The 23,274-nt window shown below is 37.1% G+C and overlaps 3 protein-coding genes across 8 annotated transcripts; 1 reads left to right on the top strand and 2 right to left on the bottom strand.

Annotated features, from left to right (window-relative positions):
• Nucleotides 1–6,912: 6,912 nt before the first annotated feature.
• On the bottom strand, nt 6,913–10,030 carry LOC148772418 (uncharacterized). The gene is made up of 4 exons (XM_088815034.1): nt 8,121–10,030; nt 7,901–8,044; nt 7,677–7,832; nt 6,913–7,020 (listed from the first exon to the last, which is right to left on the bottom strand). The coding sequence occupies exons 1-4, from the start codon at nt 8,712–8,714 to the stop codon at nt 6,913–6,915; spliced, it is 1,002 nt and encodes a 333-aa protein (XP_088671160.1). The 5' UTR covers nt 8,715–10,030.
• Nucleotides 10,031–11,677: 1,647 nt separating this feature from the next.
• LOC105969535 (zinc finger A20 and AN1 domain-containing stress-associated protein 4) lies at nt 11,678–14,695 on the bottom strand. The gene is made up of 3 exons (XM_012994302.2): nt 14,507–14,695; nt 14,269–14,328; nt 11,678–12,537 (listed from the first exon to the last, which is right to left on the bottom strand). Exon 3 carries the CDS (start codon nt 12,514–12,516, stop codon nt 11,992–11,994), a length of 525 nt encoding a protein of 174 aa, XP_012849756.2. The 5' UTR covers nt 12,517–12,537; nt 14,269–14,328; nt 14,507–14,695; the 3' UTR covers nt 11,678–11,991.
• Nucleotides 14,696–16,132: 1,437 nt separating this feature from the next.
• LOC105969539 (uncharacterized) lies at nt 16,133–22,803 on the top strand. Of its 6 annotated transcripts, none has more exons than XM_088812313.1 (9): nt 16,133–16,610; nt 18,162–18,262; nt 18,362–18,725; nt 20,123–21,052; nt 21,178–21,232; nt 21,421–21,482; nt 21,588–21,699; nt 21,790–21,872; nt 22,280–22,803. In XM_088812313.1, the coding sequence occupies exons 1-9, from the start codon at nt 16,482–16,484 to the stop codon at nt 22,517–22,519; spliced, it is 2,076 nt and encodes a 691-aa protein (XP_088668439.1). In that variant the 5' UTR covers nt 16,133–16,481; the 3' UTR covers nt 22,520–22,803. The 6 variants fall into 6 exon arrangements, 4 of the variants coding, with proteins under 4 accessions (XP_088668439.1, XP_088668433.1, XP_088668437.1 ...); XR_016029375.1 differs by having other exon boundaries at nt 16,168–16,610; nt 21,785–21,872; nt 22,280–22,669; XR_016029374.1 differs by having other exon boundaries at nt 16,168–16,610; nt 20,123–21,070; nt 21,785–21,872; nt 22,280–22,419.
• Nucleotides 22,804–23,274: the final 471 nt, after the last annotated feature.

Genomic DNA, 23,274 nt, shown 5'->3' with positions numbered 1-23,274 from the left:
TTAGGTAGCCGTTTACGAGACTTGTTATTTAATGCTTTATTTATATTAGGTTTGCATAGACATATAGTGAATCTTTTATGAATAATAGGTTTATAGCGCAGCGACAGCTGGTTATGAATAATTTCGTGTCTTGGGTTAATAATCGGGAATCGTAACTTGCATAATAGGAGATTAATTGGGTGAAGAATTATCGCATAGGGGGAAGATAAAATCCTAGATCCGTTTATTATTGATATTTTCTCGTAATTACTTGCTTTCTTAATTATTTTAATTTATTTAGTTAATTAAATTGACAACCTTGCGTAGGCTGGATAAAAATAACAATTGTTAGAATTTGGTACTTAGGATTAAATAATTTGCGTATTCCCTGTGGGATCGACATCCGACTCTCACGAGTCTACTTTACTACTTGTTTGCGATACGTGCACTTGCGTGTGGGTATTTAGCACCCAACAAGTTTTTGGCGCCGTTGCCGGGGAATACGGCTAAATTATTTATTTATCCTAATATTAAATTTGAACAATTTTTCTTACTTCAGCCAATTTTTTTTTTGTTTTATTTAATTATTTTTTTTTTTATTTTTTTTAGGTACTTTTTATGCGAAGAGGACACGACACGAGCTTGCTACCTCTTGACCCCGAAATTGAGCGAACGTTTAGGCAAGCCAGGAGAAATCAACGGTTAGCCCAAAACAATCCGGCAACGATGGAGGACGAGGATAATCGTGGAGAAGGTGACCAAAGGCGCCCACCGAATGTGGCAAGAGAAATCGTCAACGAGCAAGAGCAACGCCAGCTGATTAATCCACCACCTCGTCAACGAGCACTGCATGAGTACACCGTTCCAACGCTTAATGGGTTTCAATCAAGTATCCAGCAGCCCCCCATTGAAGCCAACAATTTCGAGATTCGAGCGGGACTACTCACGATGCTCCAAAACAATGGGTTATTCAGCGGATTGGCTCATGAAGACCCACACCTCCACTTGGTCAACTTCCTCGAAACATGTGACTCGCACAAGATGAACGGAGTAGCACCCGAAGCACTGCAACTCCGCCTGTTCAAGCACTCCCTACAAGGAGCAGCCCGAGAATGGTTGCAAACTCGTGCACCGCACTCCATATCGTCGTGGGCCCAGCTAGCTCAACTTTTCATGAACACCTACAACTCCCCAACAAAAACTGAGAGAATCCGGCGAGAAATTCAAAACTTCATACAAGAAGTCGGTGAAGCGTTATTCGAGACGTGGGAGCGGTTCAAGCAGCTAGTAAGGAGGTGCCCAAATCACGGGCTTCAAGAGTGGCGCCAACTGCAAATATTTTACGATGGGCTGCAAGACAACTCAAGGACAGTGCTCGACTCTGCAGCTGGAGGTATGTTCATGAGTTTGACCTATGACGAAGCATACGAACTTTTGGAGCGAATCGCCAGAAATAAATACATGCGGGCATCGGATCGGTCAAACAGCGGAGCCGTTAAAACGGGTGGAATTTTGGAGTTAGACGGGGTCACTGCAATCACGGCCCAGTTAGAAAAACTATCGAAGCAAGTAGCGGCTTTGCAGACTCAGCAAGTCCACACAGTCCAAGTTCCCGACCAACGCATAGAAGAAACGGAGTCTCTGAATTATGTGCATGACACCAACCGTCAACAGAGGAACCCGTACTCCAACACGTACAACCCCGGATGGAAGGATCACCCTAACTTTGGGTGGGGAGGAAATCAGCAAGGACCAAGGCAAACACCACCTCAAGGTCAACCGCCTAATTATTCACGACCAGCGCCCGGCTTCCAAAATCCGCCTCAAGCTCAACCTCAAGGCGGAGATCTCGCAAACATCTTGGCGCAGTTCATGACAACCACCCAAGCCTCCATCCGAAACTTGGAAACACAGATGGGTCAACTTGCAACCCAACTAACAGCGAGGCCATCGGGAGCACTGCCATCAAACACGGAAGATCCTCGGAAGAACAACATCGAGCAGTGCAACGCTGTAAGTTTAAGGAACGGGAGACAATTGGAGGAGGCCCCACGAAAGGAGAAGCAAAACACAGTAATTGAGGAGCCGAATGTGATTTGGAAAAAGGAAGCAACTCGTAAAGAACCACCATCACCCACAGTGAACTCGCGAGTCCCTCAAGTCCCATATCCTCAAAAGCTTAAAAAGAAGAAGCTCGATGCCGAACACCAAGGATTCTTGGACAAGCTGAAGGAAATCCACATCAACATTCCGTTTATCGAAGCCATTCAAAAGATTCCAAAGTGGGTGAAATTCCTCAAGGAGCTCGTGACAAAGAGGAATAAATTGCAAGGGAACGAGATCATCCAACTCACGGAGCAATGCAGTGAAATTCTTGTACGGCCTCTTCCACAAAAACTTGGCGATCCAGGTAAGTTCACTATCCCTTGCACTATTGGAGGTAGAAATTTTAGGTCACTCATTGATTTAGGTGCTAGCATTAATCTTATGCCTTATTCCATTTACAAAAATCTTGGGTTAGGTGAGATTGAACCAACGGCTATAACTCTTCAATTAGCCGATAGGTCTTTAGTTTACCCAAAAGGTATTTTAGAGAATGTGCTAGTAAAAGTGAACAAATTTATCTTCCCTGTTGATTTCGTTATACTTGATATAGATGAAGATAGGGAAATACCTCTTATTTTAGGAAGACCGTTTTTAGCCACATCGAAAACTCTAATTGATTGTGCTAGTGGTGATCTTTCAATGACAGTGCATGATCAAACGGTTAAATTTAACGTTTTTAGCGCTAATAAAAATTCATGTGATGACAATGATTGTTATGCTATTGATCTTGTGGATTTTACAAATCATGAAGATTTTGACGTTTTGATCTTAGACCATGGGAAAGGATCTTTGAGTGCAGGAGATGGTGGCGGAAAAGATAGTCGGACGGAGCAAGTTTATTGTGCGAGCTCAATTTCAACTCCGCCGAGAGACAGTCAAAAGAGTTGGGGTGATAACAATGATGAACGTGCAAGGTGGATGTGGCCACCTAAAGAACCAAACGAGCATTATTGGGGAGAGGAATTCAATCGCCAAGTGACTTCGGTCACGTTAGCTTGAACAAAGAAGCAAACAAAGTCCGGCTGAAGACTTTAAACTTAGCGCTTCTTGGGAGGCAACCCAAGCTTTATTGTTTTTCGTAGTTTTCTTTAATTTTTCGTTTCGTTTTATAAATCATAAGCATGCATTCTAATTTATTTATTTGAATTTTAACTTTTCAGGGTCGAAAACATGATCGGGGAATCCAGACGACCGTCCGAAAAAAAAAAAAAAAAAAAAAAAAAAAAAAAAAAAAAAAAAAAAAAAAAAAAAAAAAAAAAAAATTTGCAGCACTGCATTTGAGACGGCCGTCCCAAAATATGCCTATTTTGTGGGACGGCCGTCCCACAACCAGGAAGAAAAAAAAAAATTCGGACGGCCGTCCGAAAATCAGCACAAAAACCGGGACGGCCGTCCGACGATTTTTAGGGCGTTTTAACTTTCAAAAATTAGATTCTTTTCCCCATTATTTCCTAAACCTTCCTCTTTCCTTCTATCAAACTCCCACACACAAATCGAGGCTAGAGAATCGAACCAAATTCTCCAAAATCTACTCATTCAAGGCACGCCCACAAGGTGTTCGACAAATTGCTCCAACCAAGTTTGGGGGTCGATTCTCGTCTAATTTTTACCGGCACCCAATCTTGAGCCCGTACCCGAGCTTTCCGATGAGGACGAGCGTGAGAGAGTGAGGGAGGAGCACCCCGATCACACCGACTCCGAATAAATCAGGTGTTTTCTATCCTTAAAACTTTGTGCTAATTTCGTTGAGGGCAACGGAAATTTTAAGTTTGGGGGTGAGAAACATGTTTTTGTGCTTATTTGTTTTAGTTTGCATGCATTAGGTCTTATTCGTTTTTATTGTTTTTCTCGTTTTTTTTTTCGGAATAAAAAAAAAAAAAAAAAAAAAAAAAAAAAAAAAAAAAAAAAAATTGTTTGAGTCGAATGCATCGATGATTTATGATGATGGGAGATGGTCAATGTTTGATGATGAAATTTCTTGCTTTATGTGATAAGGAATGAGTATTTGTTTAGCTTTCGATTCAACGGAACGTAGAAGTGAATTATTGCTAGTAATCACACCTTATGCATTGCTTTGGTTGAATGTTTTGCATTTTAAATTTGGAATTTATTTGTGCTCAATCATGCTTTGTTCGGTTTTAAATCCCACCTTAAGACATTTATGATACGAAGTGTTGGGTAGTAAGCGATTTGCGATGTGATTTGGGCCATCTTTGAACCGTTTGAGCCTTTCAAGCCTACCTTTAAATTTTTATCCTTAGAACCTTGATTTGAGCCTCGGTGAGAAAAGGTGTTCTTTCTTTAAGCCAATATGTGGAAGGTAGAAAAGTGGAGATTTTTGAATAATTATCCCTTGGAGTCGGTAGAAATGTTTTATAAGATCTTTCTTCTTCTTCTTCGAAAAAAAAAAAAAAAAAAAAAAAAAAAAAAAAAAAAAAAATAGATATATATGCGCATCTTCATATATATCTATATATCTAAATTCTTCGATTAAAAAAAAAAAAAAAAAAAAAAAAAAAAAAAAAAAAAAAAAAAAAAAAGAAGAAGAAGAATAGATTAGAAGGGAGAAATAAGGACTAGTTGTTGAATTGTGTTGAAAACTCGATCCATTGCCTCAAGGGCAAAAGTGTTGACGTGTGAATTTTGGAGAATCGAGTTTATTAAAGTCCCTAGAGGTGAATTTATTGTTTCAAACGCCTAGCTTTCAAATTTTGGCGTAATCACCTCAATTCAAGAAAATTAGCCACACATTCCCATATTACCTACCTCGGACCAAAGAGCCTAACAATTGAAAGCCACAAAGCCCCAATGATCCCAATAGCTTATTGTTCAATATTAGTTGAGTAAAATAATTTGGTGAGTATTTGGAGTCAAATATATGCATGTAAGTATAAATTCTGTCTATCTTTAACTTGCAAATATTGGATACTTGAAGCAATTGTATGATTTGTGATTGTTGGTAATGGTGAGTGACTAAGTACCGTTGAATGTTAAACTTGCGAATACCTAGGAATTATCATCATAATTGCAAGTTCTGAAAACGCTAAGTTGACCCATCGATCTATGTAATGAGATGTATGGTTTTGTTTTGTGCTATTAATTTGATGTTACTTGAGGACAAGCAAAAGTTCAAGTTTGGGGGTGTGTTAAGTGTATATTTATACACTTAATTGTACCTTTTAATTGGAGCTTTTGATGTGTTTTTACGATAATTGGTGCTTAATTTGGTTATTATTTGTATTTTAGGGACAAATTGAAGAATTGGAAAAGTATGGGGTCAAAACTGCAATTTTGGAGAAAATATGGGCCAAAAGTGAAAAAATCAAAATTCTGAAGATTTAAAGCTCGGACCCCCGTCCCAGTTTTAGTGCAAATCGTGGGACCCCCGTCCGAGACTCCGAAATTGCGCAGAAAAGGGATTTTAATTGCACAAGGAAACTGCCTTCTTCCCCAAGTTCTTCACCCTATATAAGACCAAGTCAGACACACAATTAGGCATCATCTTTTTATCATCTATCTTTTATCTTTCATCTTTCTACACACGAGCAAGAGAACGAAGACGAAGACTTGACGAATCTTCATCCGAGTTTTCCTTTTACTTTTATTCTTCGATTTTTATGAACTTTCATATTTTTATTATGCTTGTCGTTACGAACATGAGTAGCTAAGTTTTTATTCTAGGATTTTATTGGAACCCTATGTGGTGATTCGAACCTATTTTTCTACTTTTATGCAAGTTTAATTCTTCGATTATTTCTTCGATCTTGATCGTATTTAGTGCATGAGCGTAGCTAACTTATGTTGCTATTTGTTATTGTTAGAATTGATTGACAGATCGTTTTAATAATTAGAACAGGGATAGAAGAGCCTTCGAGTAGTTTTTCACCGAATGCGTGTGTTGATTGCATGTATTATCGTAGACATACAGATAATACCTTAGGTAGCCGTTTACGAGACTTGTTATTTAATGCTTTATTTATATTAGGTTTGCATAGACATATAGTGAATCTTTTATGAATAATAGGTTTATAGCGCAGCGACAGCTGGTTATGAATAATTTCGTGTCTTGGGTTAATAATCGGGAATCGTAACTTGCATAATAGGAGATTAATTGGGTGAAGAATTATCGCATAGGGGGAAGATAAAATCCTAGATCCGTTTATTATTGATATTTTCTCGTAATTACTTGCTTTCTTAATTATTTTAATTTATTTAGTTAATTAAATTGACAACCTTGCGTAGGCTGGATAAAAATAACAATTGTTAGAATTTGGTACTTAGGATTAAATAATTTGCGTATTCCCTGTGGGATCGACATCCGACTCTCACGAGTCTACTTTACTACTTGTTTGCGATACGTGCACTTGCGTGTGGGTATTTAGCACCCAACAGGAGTCAAGGTAATCAATCTCATGTCCATGCTGGTTCATGATAGCTTCGGAACATAATAGATTCAAGTACAAATCTATGTGTTCTGCACTCAGCATTTCATCAAATAAAAGTTCGCACATATGCCTTCCCGTCAGCTGATGTGGGCCTCTCTCCACAATAATTTCACTACAGTAAGACATAACCACGTACTATTGGATAAGTAAACTTGTACTATGTACAAAGTTAATACATACTATAACATGTGGTCAACATATACTATTGGATAAGTAAACTTGTACTATGTACAAAGTTAATACATACTATAACATGCAGTCAACATGTACCATTGGATAAGTAAACTTATACTATGTACAAAGTTACTACATACTATAACATGCAGTCAACATGTACTATGTATTCACTTGACATATACCATATATGAAGGTGGTTGTGCTCTTACCCTAAATCAACACTTTCCAAGAACTGATCCAACAATATCCTATCTTCTTCGGATATTTGGTCACGACGTACGTAGTCCTTTCTTCCCCGGTAATAATCGGCATTCTATATAACGAATAAATCACACCAATTATGACAAAAAATAATAATAATGTAAAACTAATATTAGATAAAAATACCTTGATCCCAGGGACTGAAACAGGGACTGAAACCGGAACCTTGGACACAGGAACTTGTTTACGACCACGTCCTCGTCCTCGTCCTCGCACGCGTGGAACTTTGGCCTTTGACTTTGGCCTTTGACTTTGACTTTGACTTTCGTCTCCTTGATTTCTCTCTCTTTCTTCACTTCGTTCTCCTTCACCTTCCATCCCCTTTCCTCCTTCATTTTCTCCTTCCTTTTCCCTTTCCTCTATCTCTGCCTCTATCTCTATCTCTTTCTCTGTCTCCGTCTCTCTCTCTTTTTCTGTCTCTGTCTCTTTCTCTTTCTCCTTCTCTTTCTCCTGCTCTTTCTCTATCTCTATCTCCTTCTCTTTCTCTATCTCCTTTTCTTTCTTTCTCTTACTCTGCATTTTTTTTTCTTTATTTTTTTCTTCTGTTACATTCCCCCTCTTCCTTTTTAAGTTATTCATCATCTGCTGCAACTAAAAAAAACAATAGTACGAAACATGTTATACCATAGTATTATATTAGTTGACATATAGTATGTTCCAATGGGAATGGAAGTATGAATTTTAGGGTTTATTGTATTAATGACTTACAGATGTTGCTTCCACGTCTCCAATCTCATCTTCACTACTCTCAGAACTTATTTCCACAAATCTGTCAGCACTAATTCCAACAACTGGACCAGAAATTACTTCCAAAACCGGAGAAAGCAACGCTTTCTCTTTCGGGTACACAGAAAATGGTATAACCTAATAAACGTAAAAAATTTGTTAGCAAATACCTAATACATTATATATTTTGTAACTCAAAGTGTTACCTGCACTTTTTTTATCTGATCAAAAAGCAACCTAGCTGCTTCTTCATCGATTGGGATTTTGCTGTCTTGCCACCGGAAGAACCGGGGAAATTTGTAAACACTGGTGCTAACCCCTAGTGACGTGATCCTTTCATGCACCCATGCCTGCGTATTTTGGAATCAATATTAATTGGTATATTCAATATAACATAATATATATTCACTATTAGATATCACTTACCAATAAGCCGATAGTGCATCCATCAAAATACTTCAACCCCCCCTTCAGATACCCCTCCATATTCTCAACAAGAATATCATACACCAACTTTCCCCATGCAAAAGACCCTAAAACCTCCAAATCTTCTACATGCGGATAAACCCACCTTTCTAACGTTTTGTTCCCCTTTGGCAGTAGAATAGTATTTAACAGATAAATAGTGTACAATCTGCTGAAATCTTCAACAGATTGTTGATCGGTCATAACTGCATAGGCCTCCAGTTTATAACCAATATATGGCCTCGTCACTAAAGATAACTTACCATCAAAAATACGTGTGATGAAATCAGTGTCTCTACCATCCATATTCACATCCACCGGTACGCCTTCGTACTGCAGCCCTAATACGATAGATAATTGCTGCGGAGTGAATTCCAAGCGTATAGTATTTCCCCCAAACCAGAAGGCCCGATCTTCTGGATTGTACGCTTGCATGAGAGACACAACCCTATGGAAGCTGTGGTTTATTTTAGGCATGTCCATGTAGTGATAGAAGGGATTTTTCTTCAGTACTTCATGATGTTGTTTCTTCATCACTTTTTTCACACCTTCCATAGTTAGGTGAAAAGCGATCGGTGAGCACCTGCAGCCTATTGATAGCTTGCTGCAATCTTCTTTTACAACAATTCCTGCAATTACATACACATAAAACAAATACAATTATAACAAATACAACGTACTATAAAGTTCCACATGTCAATACCATCCGAAATCACTAGTAATACCATTCAAAGGCACTGGTAATACTATTATGGCATATGACTTATACTACAGGACCATCAAACATTATACTTCTAGTACCACAAGTCAATACCATCCGAAGTCACAAGTAATACCATTCAAAGGCACTAGTAATACTATTATGGCATATGACTTATCCTACAGGACCATCAACATTATACTTCTAGTACCACATGTCAATACCATCCGAAGTCACTAGTAATACCATTCAAAGTCACTGGTAATACTATTGTGGCATATGACACATGCTACAGAACCATCAAAGATTATACCATCTAAATGCACTATTAATACCATTACTGCGCATGACACATACTATAGAACCAGTACGAAAAATACAATAAGCCTCTTTCCCATATCCTATATGAAACCCTTGTTAGGACTCAAAATGCTTTGGGGACATGCTAATGTCACCGAAGAATAATACCCATGAGAAAACTGTTACAAAATCATGAAATTCGACAACAAATAAATGATCTTTGCAAACCCAAACAACAGAACAACAAATATTGGAACCGATTTAATGATTAGGGCAAACACCGAATAAAGTCGAGGCATAATACCCATGAGTGGATATGTTCAAAATCATGCAATTCTATAACAAATAAACCTTTTTGCCCTGCTTAAGCAACACCCAAATGGGTCTGTTTCCAAGAAAATGAAAAAAAATAAAAAATCAAACCTTGTTGTTTACCCTGCTTCACCATTGTTTATAAATGGGTTTGTTTATACTATTTTTCTGCGGTTTGTTGATTCTTCGTGTTTCGTAATTTCTTCCTTCTTTGTTGTTTCTCTGTTGCGTTTCTTCTTCGTTTCTTCTTCGTTTCTTCTTGGTCTGAAAATGGGTATTACTGAACGGTGGTTTTTTCTGCGCCTTTTTAGCTTCTTTTTTGTTGTTTGATTTTTGAAATGTAACGGGCAAAGAGCGTGTAATACAAACGGCGCGTGGGAAGTTGAAAAGAAGTTATGTAAAATTAGTATAAAGTAAAGGGTATTTTCGTATTTGCACATTTTATTAGGGACTGATCTGCATGTTAGGCGCGTGAGTAGGGACTGAAATGCTAGGGGAAACTACCTAGGGACTGATCTGTGATTGAAGTTTTGGATTAGGGATTTATCTGTAGTTTCCCCTTATTTAAATAACAAAGATTTATTTACATAGCAATCATTTTTGTTTTTTCTTAATTCGAATGCATGGGCCATGCATGTTTGTTTGCTAATATAATTTTATTATTATTATTATTTTCTTTTTGTTAATGGAGGAACCGTAGTCGACGGTGCACTGGATAAACCTACAGTCTCGTATAATAGCTTGCAAACTCTACCAGAGACGTAAATTATATTAGGCTAGCCATGTCCATGTGTGCCAAATTCGACTTTATAATTCTATTATGGGAGAGCATTTGCAACGGATGCCCTATTAATAAAGGAAAAACAGACTCCAATGATTGAATGCCACGTGTTACCTATTTCACAAGAATTTAAGACCCACCACACATTATCACACTGCAACCACAATAGCGTATTATAATATACCTAATTACTCTAATTAATAATTGTGTGTCGAAATATGAATTTATTTGAAATATTATAATTAAGAATTTGTTTGTAAATAACCCAAAACCCGAAACCCAAAACCCGAACCCAAACTTGAACCCGAAAACCCGAAACCCAAAAACCCAAAACCCGAAACCCGAAAACCCGAAATCCAAAACCCGAAACCCGAAAACCCTAAAACCCAAAATCGAAAACCCGAAAACCCGAAACTCAAAAACCTGAGAAATCCTAAACCCAACCAAAACTTGAAAACCCAAAACCCAAAACTCGAAAACCCGAAACCCGAAAACCCGAAACCGAAAACCCGAAAACCCAAAACTCAAAAACCTGAGAAACCCGAAAACCCGAAATACAAAACCCGTAATAAAAATTATGTAATCAATAAAAGTAAAAAATAAAATAAAAAATAAAATAAATAAATAAATAAATAAAAGATTAATATTATAATTTAGCACTAATAGTGCAACTTTTGTCCACGTGTTTGTCAATTAAAGGCATCCGTTTATCTCACTTAAACGGAGAGTCCGTTTTTAATTTATTCTCTTCTATTATTATTCTCCACCAAAAGCACTTTTGTTCTGATTATATATTCTTAATTTTCAACTTTATAAACTTTTTATGACGATATATATATATATTAACTTTATACCACAATGTTGTAACTTTGTCATCTATATCTACATTATACTACCATTTTAGAACAATATAATTAAAATGAGACTCACCACTCACCACCTAAAATTTATTTCAATTTTCAATATAGTATTATGTTCAAACAAAATATTATATAGTATCAAATATTATCCAATTATATCTTATTATTTTCCAGACAACACTATGTCACATTGTCACTAGGGGCCACAACTTACACCCCAATAACACATATTTAAAATAGACAATGTTTGGTAACGAATTTTTTCCCCCTTATCTTTGCAATTTTTCCATGTTTTTCGATTCTGCCGATGCTACACTCGATGAAATACATCGATGCAATTTTTCCATCTTTTTCGATTTTGCAGATGCTACACTCGAAAAATACATCGAATGATCATGTACCATTGATTTACATATAATGATAGATACCCGTGCGTATGTGTGTTTCGTAGATGTTCAAACTAGTACCAACAATTGTTTTGCATTAGCAAATAATATACCACCCCTACTGAAATTGCATATAGGATAAAAGATACATAAACTTTCTTTTAAAAAAAATTGGCCAATTCAAAAGAAATTACTTTCATACCAAATTATAGGTCCTCCTTTCAAATTTAACCCCATGAAAAGAACTGAAGTTTTCGACGCCATAATAATCGACCTAACGAACTAAAAAAATTATTTATTTCTAAATCTAGAAAGCCACTACAGAAGTCCGATACAAATAACACAGCCTTAACACAAACCATCAAAGCAAACCTTAAACAACCACATAAGATTATACTTCTGCACCAAACAGATTTGAGGTGCACCATACATGAAAACAAATGCATTCATATTCGAAGAAAAGGCATATCTTTTTTTTTTTTTTTTATTTTCTTCATATCTTGTCGATCTTTTCTGCTTTAACAACTGGATTGGCCTTTGCTATAGCTTCCTGAGCAGCAGTCCGATAGTCAAAGGGGCATTCGTGTTTGTCCGAATATCGATGAATAGCACAAAAAGTTGTACCGCACCGACAATTAAAGCCCGTCAAACCGACGCGCTTTCTGCATGTGCCGCACCTTGTGGGACCCTTTGCTTCTTGACTTGCCTCACTTGCCGGAGGAGCGGCGGCAGTGGCGGTTTGTGGTGGTGCCACGATGGTCTCTGATGTGGCGGCAGCATGTGCTTTGGCTGTTAAAGCAGCAGCATTTGAGTCGTTTTCGCTATTACTGGAGCTGCTCCCGTTCACGATACTTTGAATGGACGAAGCAGCGAGCTTGGTTTGTTCTTGGTTCAAAACGAGGTCCTTGTAGCACTTGGAGCACATGTTCATGGTTGTTGCTGTGCCAAAGAACCCACAGTTGTTCACGCAGAGAATAGAAGCCTGAGGAGCTTGGCATCCAGTCTCGTTTTGTTCCATTTCGGTTTTTCTTGTTTTTTCCTGCAATAAGGAGTTGCACAAGTCTCATGACAAATTAAGACCATGTAAATATAAACACCATCATAGTACATTGGGTACATTCTTTACATGAATTCTATCGCTCAGTTTGACACAAAAAACAAAATAAAAAACAAATCGAGAAAAAGAAATACGAAACAAATGAGAGAAGAAAAGGAAACAGTGGACTTAGTTAGGCATAGAACACACACTCAGGAGAGTTGAAGTCATTAGGCATTTTCTCAAGTCCTAAGGAATGTGTGTTCTCGTTTAGTTCAATTTCTGCCCACTTGTTTTTCACCTAAGAAAAACTCATCTGCAGGATAACTACCTCTAATAGAATGAAAAGAAATTAAATGCATATCTCTAAGTAATTGAAGGGAAAGGCATCAAATTTCCACCAGTAAGCACAAGTCAACTTTGCAGTTTAGTCTCTATATCAAGAGAGTACAACTAAATAATTTATTTATTTTAAGTTGACACTGACTCGAAATGCTCGAGACTTTTGTATCTCTCTGTTAAAACAGATACCACTTAACCCAAATCCCGCTCTGACGAGACGTGATGGTGTACAGTGTTGGACTGCGGGATCCACTAAATTACATTATTCTACCACACCATAAGTACGGATCTCTCGAAACCATGTTACTCAGGCGTATATTCTTTGATGTATCAGATTTGTGAAGTGGAGGAACTATTATGGACATCAAACATCCAAACGAAGAGATATAGAAAAGAGCACGAAAGGTTGCAAAACTTAATCTTGCCACATCAGAAGAATGTTTGCAAGTTCGATGAATAAAAAATACAAAAAACTAAACCGCGCAGATAGAACTTGGGCAAGATAGGTGTGATAAGAACAAGAAAGCAACATCAGTTCACAACAAAAATATCCGCACTGCGGTCTAAACTCATCATAGGCGACAATCACTACTCAAAACACTGTGCCAGTCCAACTAATGCTACGAAGACAAGACGAAAAGTTACCACAAACATCTACTACTCACCACAAGGGAAAACAACTGCTTGTCTACAAACATAATCTTCGTTTCAAAGTCAATCTCAACTCGGAGTACTTCATATCCAGACATGATTCAACATTGTAATCATCCACTTCATTTCTTTATCTTTACTTCGACTGTGAAAAGTCGATATTCTTAACCTTAAAACCCTCAAACCTACAAGATCATCAATCACCCTATAGCCCTGTATCCATCTATCCCACAAGTCCTGTAGGAGAAAATCGAACCACCTCCAAGTAACAATGTTCCTTGCATTTCGTTCAAATTAAGAGTGAATTATGACAGTAAAGGAATCATTTTTATCACTTAAATTGGTGGTATTTGACAGAAAGACAGATCATTTTATCCGAACCTCGATGTTCTCTTTATATAACAAGAGTCGAACCCCCAAAATTTCACCCTCCACCGACACCCAACAAAATCGAAAACAAAACATTGGAAAAAGAACCGAACTTCAACTCATTTCTTTGCTGAATTTTGCTCCGAAGAGCTAAATATCGCTGCAAATCGGCTTCCTCTAGAAGCAACTAGCTTAAATTAATAACTAGCTTAAAAAGAAAAAGGTAAAACTTGAATCTCTTAAAGAACATAGTCAGTAATAGATAGGGTTTCATTACTATTGAATTACCTCTAAATCGATGGGGTTTCAGTACAAAATTCAAACAAGGGTTAAATTATTAAAAAAATAAAAGGTCTCGAAATAAAAACTGACCTGTTCGCAGAGGAGACAAAAGAGAGAATATTTTTTTGTCAGAGTTCCGCTTCAAATCCCCTGTTAATCAACATCGGAGCACAAATTAAAACCCCCCTTTGATTCGTGGCGAACAAATCAACGCAGTAAATAGCAAATCGACAAACAAATTCATCGCAATTAAACCCCTGATTAATCTCAATTAATACCGATATATACACACATAAATACGTATAGAGAGAGAAAGTGAGAGACTAACCCTACAGAGCGAGCAGGAACGGAGATAGAGAGAGAGAGGAGAAAAGCGGAGAGAAACGCAATTGACAGAGGTGGAAATGCGGGGCGTATAAAATGAAATGCGGTGGTTATCGAGTGCGACTGGTTTACGTGGTCCAGTTACACGTGTCGTGTTGTGAGTGGTGGAGGTGGAAATGCGTTGGAATATTATTGGATATCGAGCGGTGGTTGCACGAAAGTTTTGGGTAATATGGGTGCAGGGGATTAGGAGGAAACGTGAAAGGGATTGCCAGATGGGATTATTGATTTTAATATTTTGAAGAGGTGAATCTGTGGCTACGTGGCATTAGTGGGATGATTCTGTTGTGATGATATTCTTCCAATTTTTAAACCGACTTAATTATGGAAATAATTTTTTTTTTGGGATAAATTATGGTCACCTCAATGAGGTAAAGTTAAATTATAAGAAAATTAGATTGTTTTGGATAATTACATTACGCCACTCAGCTATAAAAATTTTTACACGCTCCATTCTTATGACATCGAATTCAATAGAATCTTCTAGATTATGTTGAATGTTTTTTACTCCATTTGTTCCACAATAACTGTCTCTTTTTAAAATTATTTTTGTTCCATATTATCTGTCACTTTACATATTCAATATTGTATTAATTGTGTAATTATCAATTTTACCCTTATTAACTATCTTCAACACTCTCTCACATTAATTATTGGCAAGAGCATTTTAGTATAAGAACATATATTTTTCTAAAATTAAGCAACATTTATTGAGATCCTTAATTCTTGTGCACAAGCTAAAAACGACAAGTATAAAGGAACGGAGGGAGTAGTTTGTACTCGTTTTGTGTAAAAAATCTATTTCTGATGCACCACAATTTGATATTTACAAGCCAAAAGACACATCTTATGGCCATTTTGTTTCTAAATGTGGAGTTCAAATGAGGTAAAACGGGTATATACTAGAGAATGTTCCACATTATCAAGAAGATTCCACTAAATTTGACACCATAGAATTAACGTGTAAAAAGATTCGTAATTGATGATAATTGTAATTACCCAAACATAAGTTTTTTTTTTGTAATTTAACCTTACCTAGAAAAAGTGACCGTAATTTACCCTATAATTATCATTACATGTAGATTAATTATGCTTTTAATATCTTTTCATGCTCTCGAGATTCTCTCTTTTTCTCTATCAAATATGGGACTGACTTAGGTATTCAACTTATGTCCAACCTCACTCTGCAAATTTAGTGGAATCTTCTAAGTTATGTGAAATATTCTTTAGTTTGTATCTGTTTTAGCCATTTGAGCTTCATATTTTGAAACAAGATGATCATAAGATGTGTTTCTTGACTTGTAAATATCGGATTGTGGTGTATCAGAAACTGTATTTTTGTACAAAATGAGTATAAACTAAAGAACATTCACAAAATGTAGAAGATTATTTTCAATTTGACACCATAAGGGTGAACATGTAAGAAGATTCATAGTACAGGATAATAGTAATAGTTATCCAAAAAAATACAGTTATTATCTCAGGAATTAGGCATTAATTTATCCAAAATTAAAAACATGTGAAAAGAACTCACGAGGTTTCCCAATTTTACCCCCGCCCCCTCCAAACAGGCCACCAGATTTCACGTAGGGTTATATAAATCTCACAGCCCCAGTAAAATAATTCAACCATTGCTCTCTACATCAGCCGCGAAACTTGCCAATTTTTCTCTCAAATCAAATAAGATTATGCAATTTTATTTTCCAAAAAAAGGAAAAAAAGAAAAATAATTTACTATTAATTCATCAATCGCCATAGACGATATTATTTTATTTTTCACGTACGGAGATTTTGAGTTTTACCCAGTGCAGAGTGACTGTTGTTTTTTCGCTTGATGATGATCGGGAAATCAACAGAGGACTGAACATTTGGGAGAAGGAGGAATTGTGGCTAGGGTTTTTACTGGTGGTTTTGCGTTAATGGAGAAGGAGAACGATGATCGTACATTCAGGACGGATTTCACGAGCGAAGGTGTTTCTAGGCTTCGCGAGCAAGTTAATGAGAAGCTCAAAGAATTTATGGGCGATTACACCGACGACACTCTCGTGGTATCGCAAATTGAATTTCATTAGCGATTTCTTCAAAATGTTTTTTAATTTTTTTTTTTTTTTTTTTTTGTTTCTGAAACCACATATTATGAGTGTGTCAGTCCCTGTTTTTGAGAATCATTGTATTGCAGCTGTTGTTCTTACTTAACATCCAGTTAAGAACTCACTGCTAAATTAATTATTCAGTGGTATTATGGGCGGTAATCACTATTATATTTGTTTTCGTGTGGTGGAGAGGATGTCGACGAATTAGAAATTGGAAAATGATATGATTTCGGATAGTATGGAAAAAAAGACATTGTGTGAATTTTGTAATTTGGTTTAGCTCTGCGACGACGTGCAATACTTTGTCAGGAAATTCAGTCGATTCTTTTCAGTAAAATTGTAGTATATGTGCATCTATTTGATAATTAATAATCACTAAGCTTTCAGACTAGAGCAATGTAGGTTAACGTTAGGTTGTGGTACAAGCAGCTTGAGAATGCAGGAAATTTTCTATGCTTTTTGTTGGCATTTAGGTTAAGTAAGTTTTTCATCAAGAGTTGCTTATGTTGTTAATCATGGGATGAGTTAGTATAGAGCACAAGATGAGTTCAGGATTTAAGACAAAGAATATGGGCTGATAACAGATTTCGACTCTTTCCTCTGTACTTGGTTTCTTCAATTAGTTCAGCATTGTTTTGTGCGGTGCTATACTTGCTGAAGATTTTTTTTAGGAATATATACATACTGACATTACTTTTACGTTTTTGTAACTTTTAGCCTCTATATAATTGCTTTCTTCTTGAATCAGTGACTACAAATATGTACATCTCCTCTGTTTCTGGTTGCTTTTACCTTCTCCATTTTTTCCGTGTTGGGTAAAGGCAACTTGAAAAATGCTCCCTTGCCCTTTGATCATTACTCTCTTGTTTTTAGTTCTCCGCGGATGATATCCCTCTATATTTCCTGCTAGATGCTTCTGATTTCTGTTTTTCCGCATTATGGAAAAAGTTGACAAAATCTTCCATGTTGAATTTCTGGATGGTGTTACTGTGTTTTCTTTCTCTAAGCCTGACCTGTTGTAAGGAGTCGATGCATGTCAACAAGCACTAATAAAACTTAGTTAGGCATGCATATCCCTGCTTTTCATAGCTCTGACATAATGCAATTGTAAATGAAGATATTTTTTTCTGTTTCATATTTTTATCTTGAAATTTAGGGTTAGTTATTTACGGCATTATCTTTAGATTAGTTTATTCAGACTAGCGTATTTATATTTTTGGGTTCGAGGTCATTTTTTTCTTCTGTTTTCCCTCTAATGTTGGGGTCATTGCAAATTGTGCATATCTTATTTTGGTCTATTATTTTAATTAACTTTTTCTACACTGGTCTTTGAAATATTGTTTTACTGATCCATGTTATTTTTTCAATATTGCATTACCGAGGTGTTTGTATTGTTATAATTTGCCTATCCATTGACGAATTCGATTGGTTTCCATGTTATTGGCTTATGATCTGCCCTTTCCCTCTATTAATTGTTGATTTTTGTGATGTGTCTCTACTATCTAGGAATATGTCATAGTTTTGCTTAAGAATGGTAGGCGCAAGGACGAAGCAAAGAGTGAGTTGAATGTGTTTCTTGGAGATGACAGCGACTCTTTTGTATCTTGGTAAGGCTGTTTCACGACTGGAACTACAAAAAATATCCAATAGTTGATGAATATCTAATCATTATCTCTAATAAATGTTTTAACTTTTTCCCCCCCTAGGCTCTGGGATCATCTAGGATCTAATCTAAGTTTGTATGTGCAAACACCGGAACTTCGTCCAGATGGAGCCCAACAAATAAATTCTGCAGCTGGGAAACCGGATGAGGGAACTGAGCTGCAGCAGATGGATTCTGATGCTCAGAAAGAAAGAAAAACATCTGGAAAGCGTCGTAAGCGTGAATGGAGAGGTCTAGTAAGGGACACAGATGAAACTGAAAACCCCTTTGCTCAAGGCTCTGTGCCTGACAACATAAATGTGCAGACTGAACCTCGTCAGAAAGTTGATCGTACTGAACGGTCTCTCTCTTCTCGGCCGATGACTGAGAAGAAAAGAAGGCGACATGAGGAGCGACGTCCAGGGAAGGTGAATTTTCTCGCCTCCCAGTTCATTTGTAGTAGTGACTTCTGTAATCTATATTCTTCGCACGTTAGTTCCTTCAGTTTTTGTATCCTAGGAGTAAAATCTCAAGGAGAGTCGAGTTTTGTATGAGATTTCTTGCTTTGGTTTCTTGATGATATGCATGTCTTGTTTTTTTATGATTCGTGGTACACTTTGATTTTGATTCATAGCTTGAATTCCTTAGACAAATTCATGACACACCTATTGGCAAATTAACCTTCTTTGACTGCTTGTTGACTAATTGAGGATGTCGATATAGTCACTACTCACTACTTGTATGATTGTACATATTGGAGAATAATTATTATAAAGATGTATACTTATGGCAGTCATGTCAACAGATAATAGCGATTCTATTCTTATGTTTACTGCATCTTGACGACCACTGAATTAAATATGTTTTTAGAAGGAAACAACAAATAATTGGAATTATATAATTATATGAAGGCCTCTCCACATTTTTCTTCCTTCATTTGTCTGGGATAGAGCTATTCTGCACTCCCTGCTGAATTTTGAGTGATTCTATGTAATATTGACTCACCACAAGATTGTTTTTATTGAAGAATGTAATCATCTATCTGTTACATTATTTCTTGTTTTTGTTGTAAATAACCGGTCAAAGTTTATAAATAATGTATCACAAAAGTTTAATAACAATTGATTTCGTAAGAGTTGTATGTTACAACATTTATCTTCTCAAAATTCAAAGATCACGCAACAAGGCAATAAGATTGTGCATGCATAAGAAGAGATCTGATGCTCAAAGTCTAAGACATGCTCTGTTTTCAGGTCAAAAAATTTCCATATGAAATTTGGCACTGTGTTGGCTTCATATATTTTTTTGACTTTTTCTTATGCGGGATCCTTAGCTGATGTCCTTCCACAGAAAATGTTAACCTACCACTGGGTTTAATTTCATGGTCCAGTTGGCACATCCTTTTCCTATGTTTTTCATTATGTGACAGCTTTGTGGCTGGTGACTTAGTTCAGATTTTTTGATGCAGTAATTCTGATGTGGGACAGCTTGATCTGAGTTTTGAGTAGTCAAGTGCATTAGGGACGTGTTCCACTACTATGGTTACGTTCGTCTCTCAGACTCACTTTCATAATAGTGGGATTCTCTAGTGTGTATTTACTTGACATATGTTGTGTTTTAAGTAAAGGATGTTTAAATGCCAGATAGCCTCTTTGTTCCTGCTCATATAGGAGATGATTGAATGTTGCAGAAGAACCTCATCATCTAGCACATAGCAACTGCATCTTCTCTGCTCATGTGTTTGTTCCTTGGTTGATAAGTTCGAAGGGTTTTGAAGGCTTCGTTTTGCATCTTCTCTTCTCATGTGTTTGTTTATGTTTGACAGAAGGAAGTTTCTGAAGCAACTGCATCGGCACCAAGAAGGCTGCTTCAATTTGCTGTACGAGATGCTGTTGCCACTTCTATGCCGCGCCTACGGTCTGTGATTTCTACTGCAACTGGGGGCTCTTTTCTTGAAGAGCGCGCTCACAGAAATCAACCAAGATTGCTCACTGCAACTTCAGCTGCTCATAAAGCTGTGGCAGAAGCGGCCGAAGATGCGGTCAAAATTAGACCACCACATAATGTATTTGATAGGCTTGGTCGTGCTACAGATATTTCCAACACCACCGATCATTTAATAGAATACAGAGGTCTTGCTGAAGATGGAGGAGTAATTGGAGATTTTGGTGACGAAAGATTTGAAATTGATTTAGCTTATACGCAACCAAGTGACGACATAATGCAACAAGAGATGAATCTGTTACCTTATTACGATGACACAGTCATGTCTTCCGATGTGAGATATGTCCCTGAAGATTATGAAGATTATAGACAGCAAAGTGATGACAATATGCTAGAAGAGACGAATTTGTTAGATTATTATGATGACACAATTATATCTTCTGATTTGAGATATGAAATTGAAGATTACGTTGATTTTGATGTAATGGATAATCGAACCGCAAATATATATCAGCCAGACACTTACCATGAGGAATGGGTGGAGGACTCCCTAATGTTACAGAATAGCGTGACTGAAGGCACTGAGGAAAGAATGCGCAGACGACGTATAGATTTAGATCAACCTGCACCTCGTAAAATTGCATCGTCAGTCAATTTGAGTACCCGAAAACCTCAATATGAGAAGGTGAGGAAGGTAGCTGAGAAAATGGATAATCGCAAAGTAATACCAGATAGCAATACCGTGGCTGCTAAGTCCCAAGCACGGTTGATGAAAAAGAACAACAATCCCAAAGTAACGCTTAGCGGAAATGTAAGACATCACCAAGAGGTCATGCTTCCTTACGTTTTAGTGACCCTTACATTTGTCACGGGCAGATGTTTCGTGTAATAGTTATTACACTTATTCACTGTTTCTTCTGAATTGCTTGGTCATAGGCCAAACCTGCCACGGCTCCTCAGCATGAATCACAACAGACTCAGACGCCAACTGGTAATTTTGAAACTCGAGTTATTTTAAAGATTCTTCATTAGAGCATATGCATACTTTTATTCGTCTTTCTTTATATTGGTTAGGTTGATTCCATGTTACATGTTTTACTATTGCTATTTTATCGTATTAATAGATCATGTCCTAATTTTATGAGCCCCAAATCGAGTCTAAACAGTTGTCTGGTGCAGGTTTACGTTCTACTGGTCCACCTGTGGAAGATGCCGATTCAAGGACCATCTTTGTTAGCAATGTAATCACCCGCATATTGAGTCTAAAACCTTAATCTACGAGAATTATCAGTCTTTCTTACCTGTTCTATTTCTCTCGTTTGACGCCGAATTACTTCATCTATTAGGTTCATTTTGCTGCCACTAAGGATAGCCTTGCACGGCATTTCAACAAGTCCGGAGAAGTACTAAAAGTGATTATTTCAACTGATCCAACTACCGGGCAACCAATGGGGTTAGGTGTTTCAGAGAGGCGTTGTTTTTCTTATGTGGTGTTCCTTCTGTTTAAATATATGATTCTAAAATACAATTTTTGCTTATTCAGGTCAGCTTATATAGAATTCACGAGGAAAGAAGCGTCGGAACAGGCTTTATCTTTCGATGGCACCTCTTTTATGTCTCGTATTCTCAAGGTATGCTTCTCCCTCTCTAATATACATTTATACTTGTATATATACATGTGTGTGTGTGTGTGGGGTATGTTGTATATAACCATGTTATATATTCCATATATATTGTATATATATGTGTGTTTGTGCGCGCGCGGAGAGGTTGGTGTTCGAATTCCTTTAGGCGAGCGTACTGTAAGGAACATTTAAATGATCGAATTGAAAAAAAAAATCGTTTGTAGAAAGTTTAGTCAGCTCGAATTCATTTGTAATTCGAGATTGCCCTTTTGTGTATATTGATCAGCAAAATAACACATAGGAAAGCAGGATGTATGCGAATTTTATCATCTACTTGAATAAATTTTGGGGATTATTATTGAACATCAAGATTTATTTCCTGAGAAATAATATTGTGTGAATATTACTTTCAGATTGTAAAGAAAAGCTCTGCCCAAGTTGAGGCTGCATCTCCCGTAATATGGTGGCCGCCACGTAATACCGCTAGAGTTCCTTTCGCAGGAGGTGTTCCGAGATTATATAGGCCTCGTATACCAATTAAGCACGGTGGTGGTGGAAGAAGCTTGCAGTGGAAGCGTGGTGGTGCTCAGCCCAATGTCAACCCTAGCCGTGGTGGTGGTTTTACGTATATCCGATCGGAAAGTAAGACATAATATCTGCAGTTAGTGGAAAAGTTCGTAGCACAGCCAGCGCAAATGCAGATCAATTTTTTGAATCTTAGAGAGAGAAGATAACTACACTTCCTTTTTGGTTTATAAACTTAGGTGATTTTGATTAGTAAAATGCAGTATCATTATTAGTCACACCCCCTCTCTCTCTCTCTCTCTCTCTCTCTCTCTCTCTCTCTCTCTCTCTCTCTCTCTCTCTAGAGAATGTAGGTCAAACAGAATTAATAACAACCCCTTGATGCTTTCATTGGCATGATTAATTTTGTTCATATTATTTTCTTCAATTTTCATAACAATGCGAACTACAACCACTGACGATCAGTGGGATTAAATTTACAAAATTCATAACACAGAAATACAAAACTGAAATTATTATAACCAAGAAAAGTGGGATTAAATTTACAACATCAATGCAAGGTTAGAACATAAATAAACCAACACAGCACCACAGAGAGACAGTGATCAGAGCAACAACTGGCGGCAGCGGCGGAGCGCGAGTAGCACCACCAGTGACCATCGCCGGAGAAGGAGCAATGCCGCCGTCTTCCACCGCGTGGGATAGTACTGAAAGAAGCATCACGAGGGCAAGAACAGAAATGACACGACTAGCCTTGTTGGAACCCATGACAATTTAGATGGTAAATATTTAATTAATTTATATAATAAATTGTGTGTGTGTGTGTGTTTATGGTGTAAATAGGGTATTGAATTAGTTCTTATAGGGAGTCTTGGTTGAATTA

The sequence above is a fragment of the Erythranthe guttata genome, chromosome 2, assembly GCF_056151865.1.
Source record: "Erythranthe guttata isolate IM_541 chromosome 2, IM_541, whole genome shotgun sequence".
NCBI lineage: Eukaryota > Viridiplantae > Streptophyta > Magnoliopsida > Lamiales > Phrymaceae > Erythranthe > Erythranthe guttata.
The sequence above is the reverse complement of the archived record's forward strand: the minus strand, read 5'-3'. Positions and strand labels throughout refer to the sequence as shown.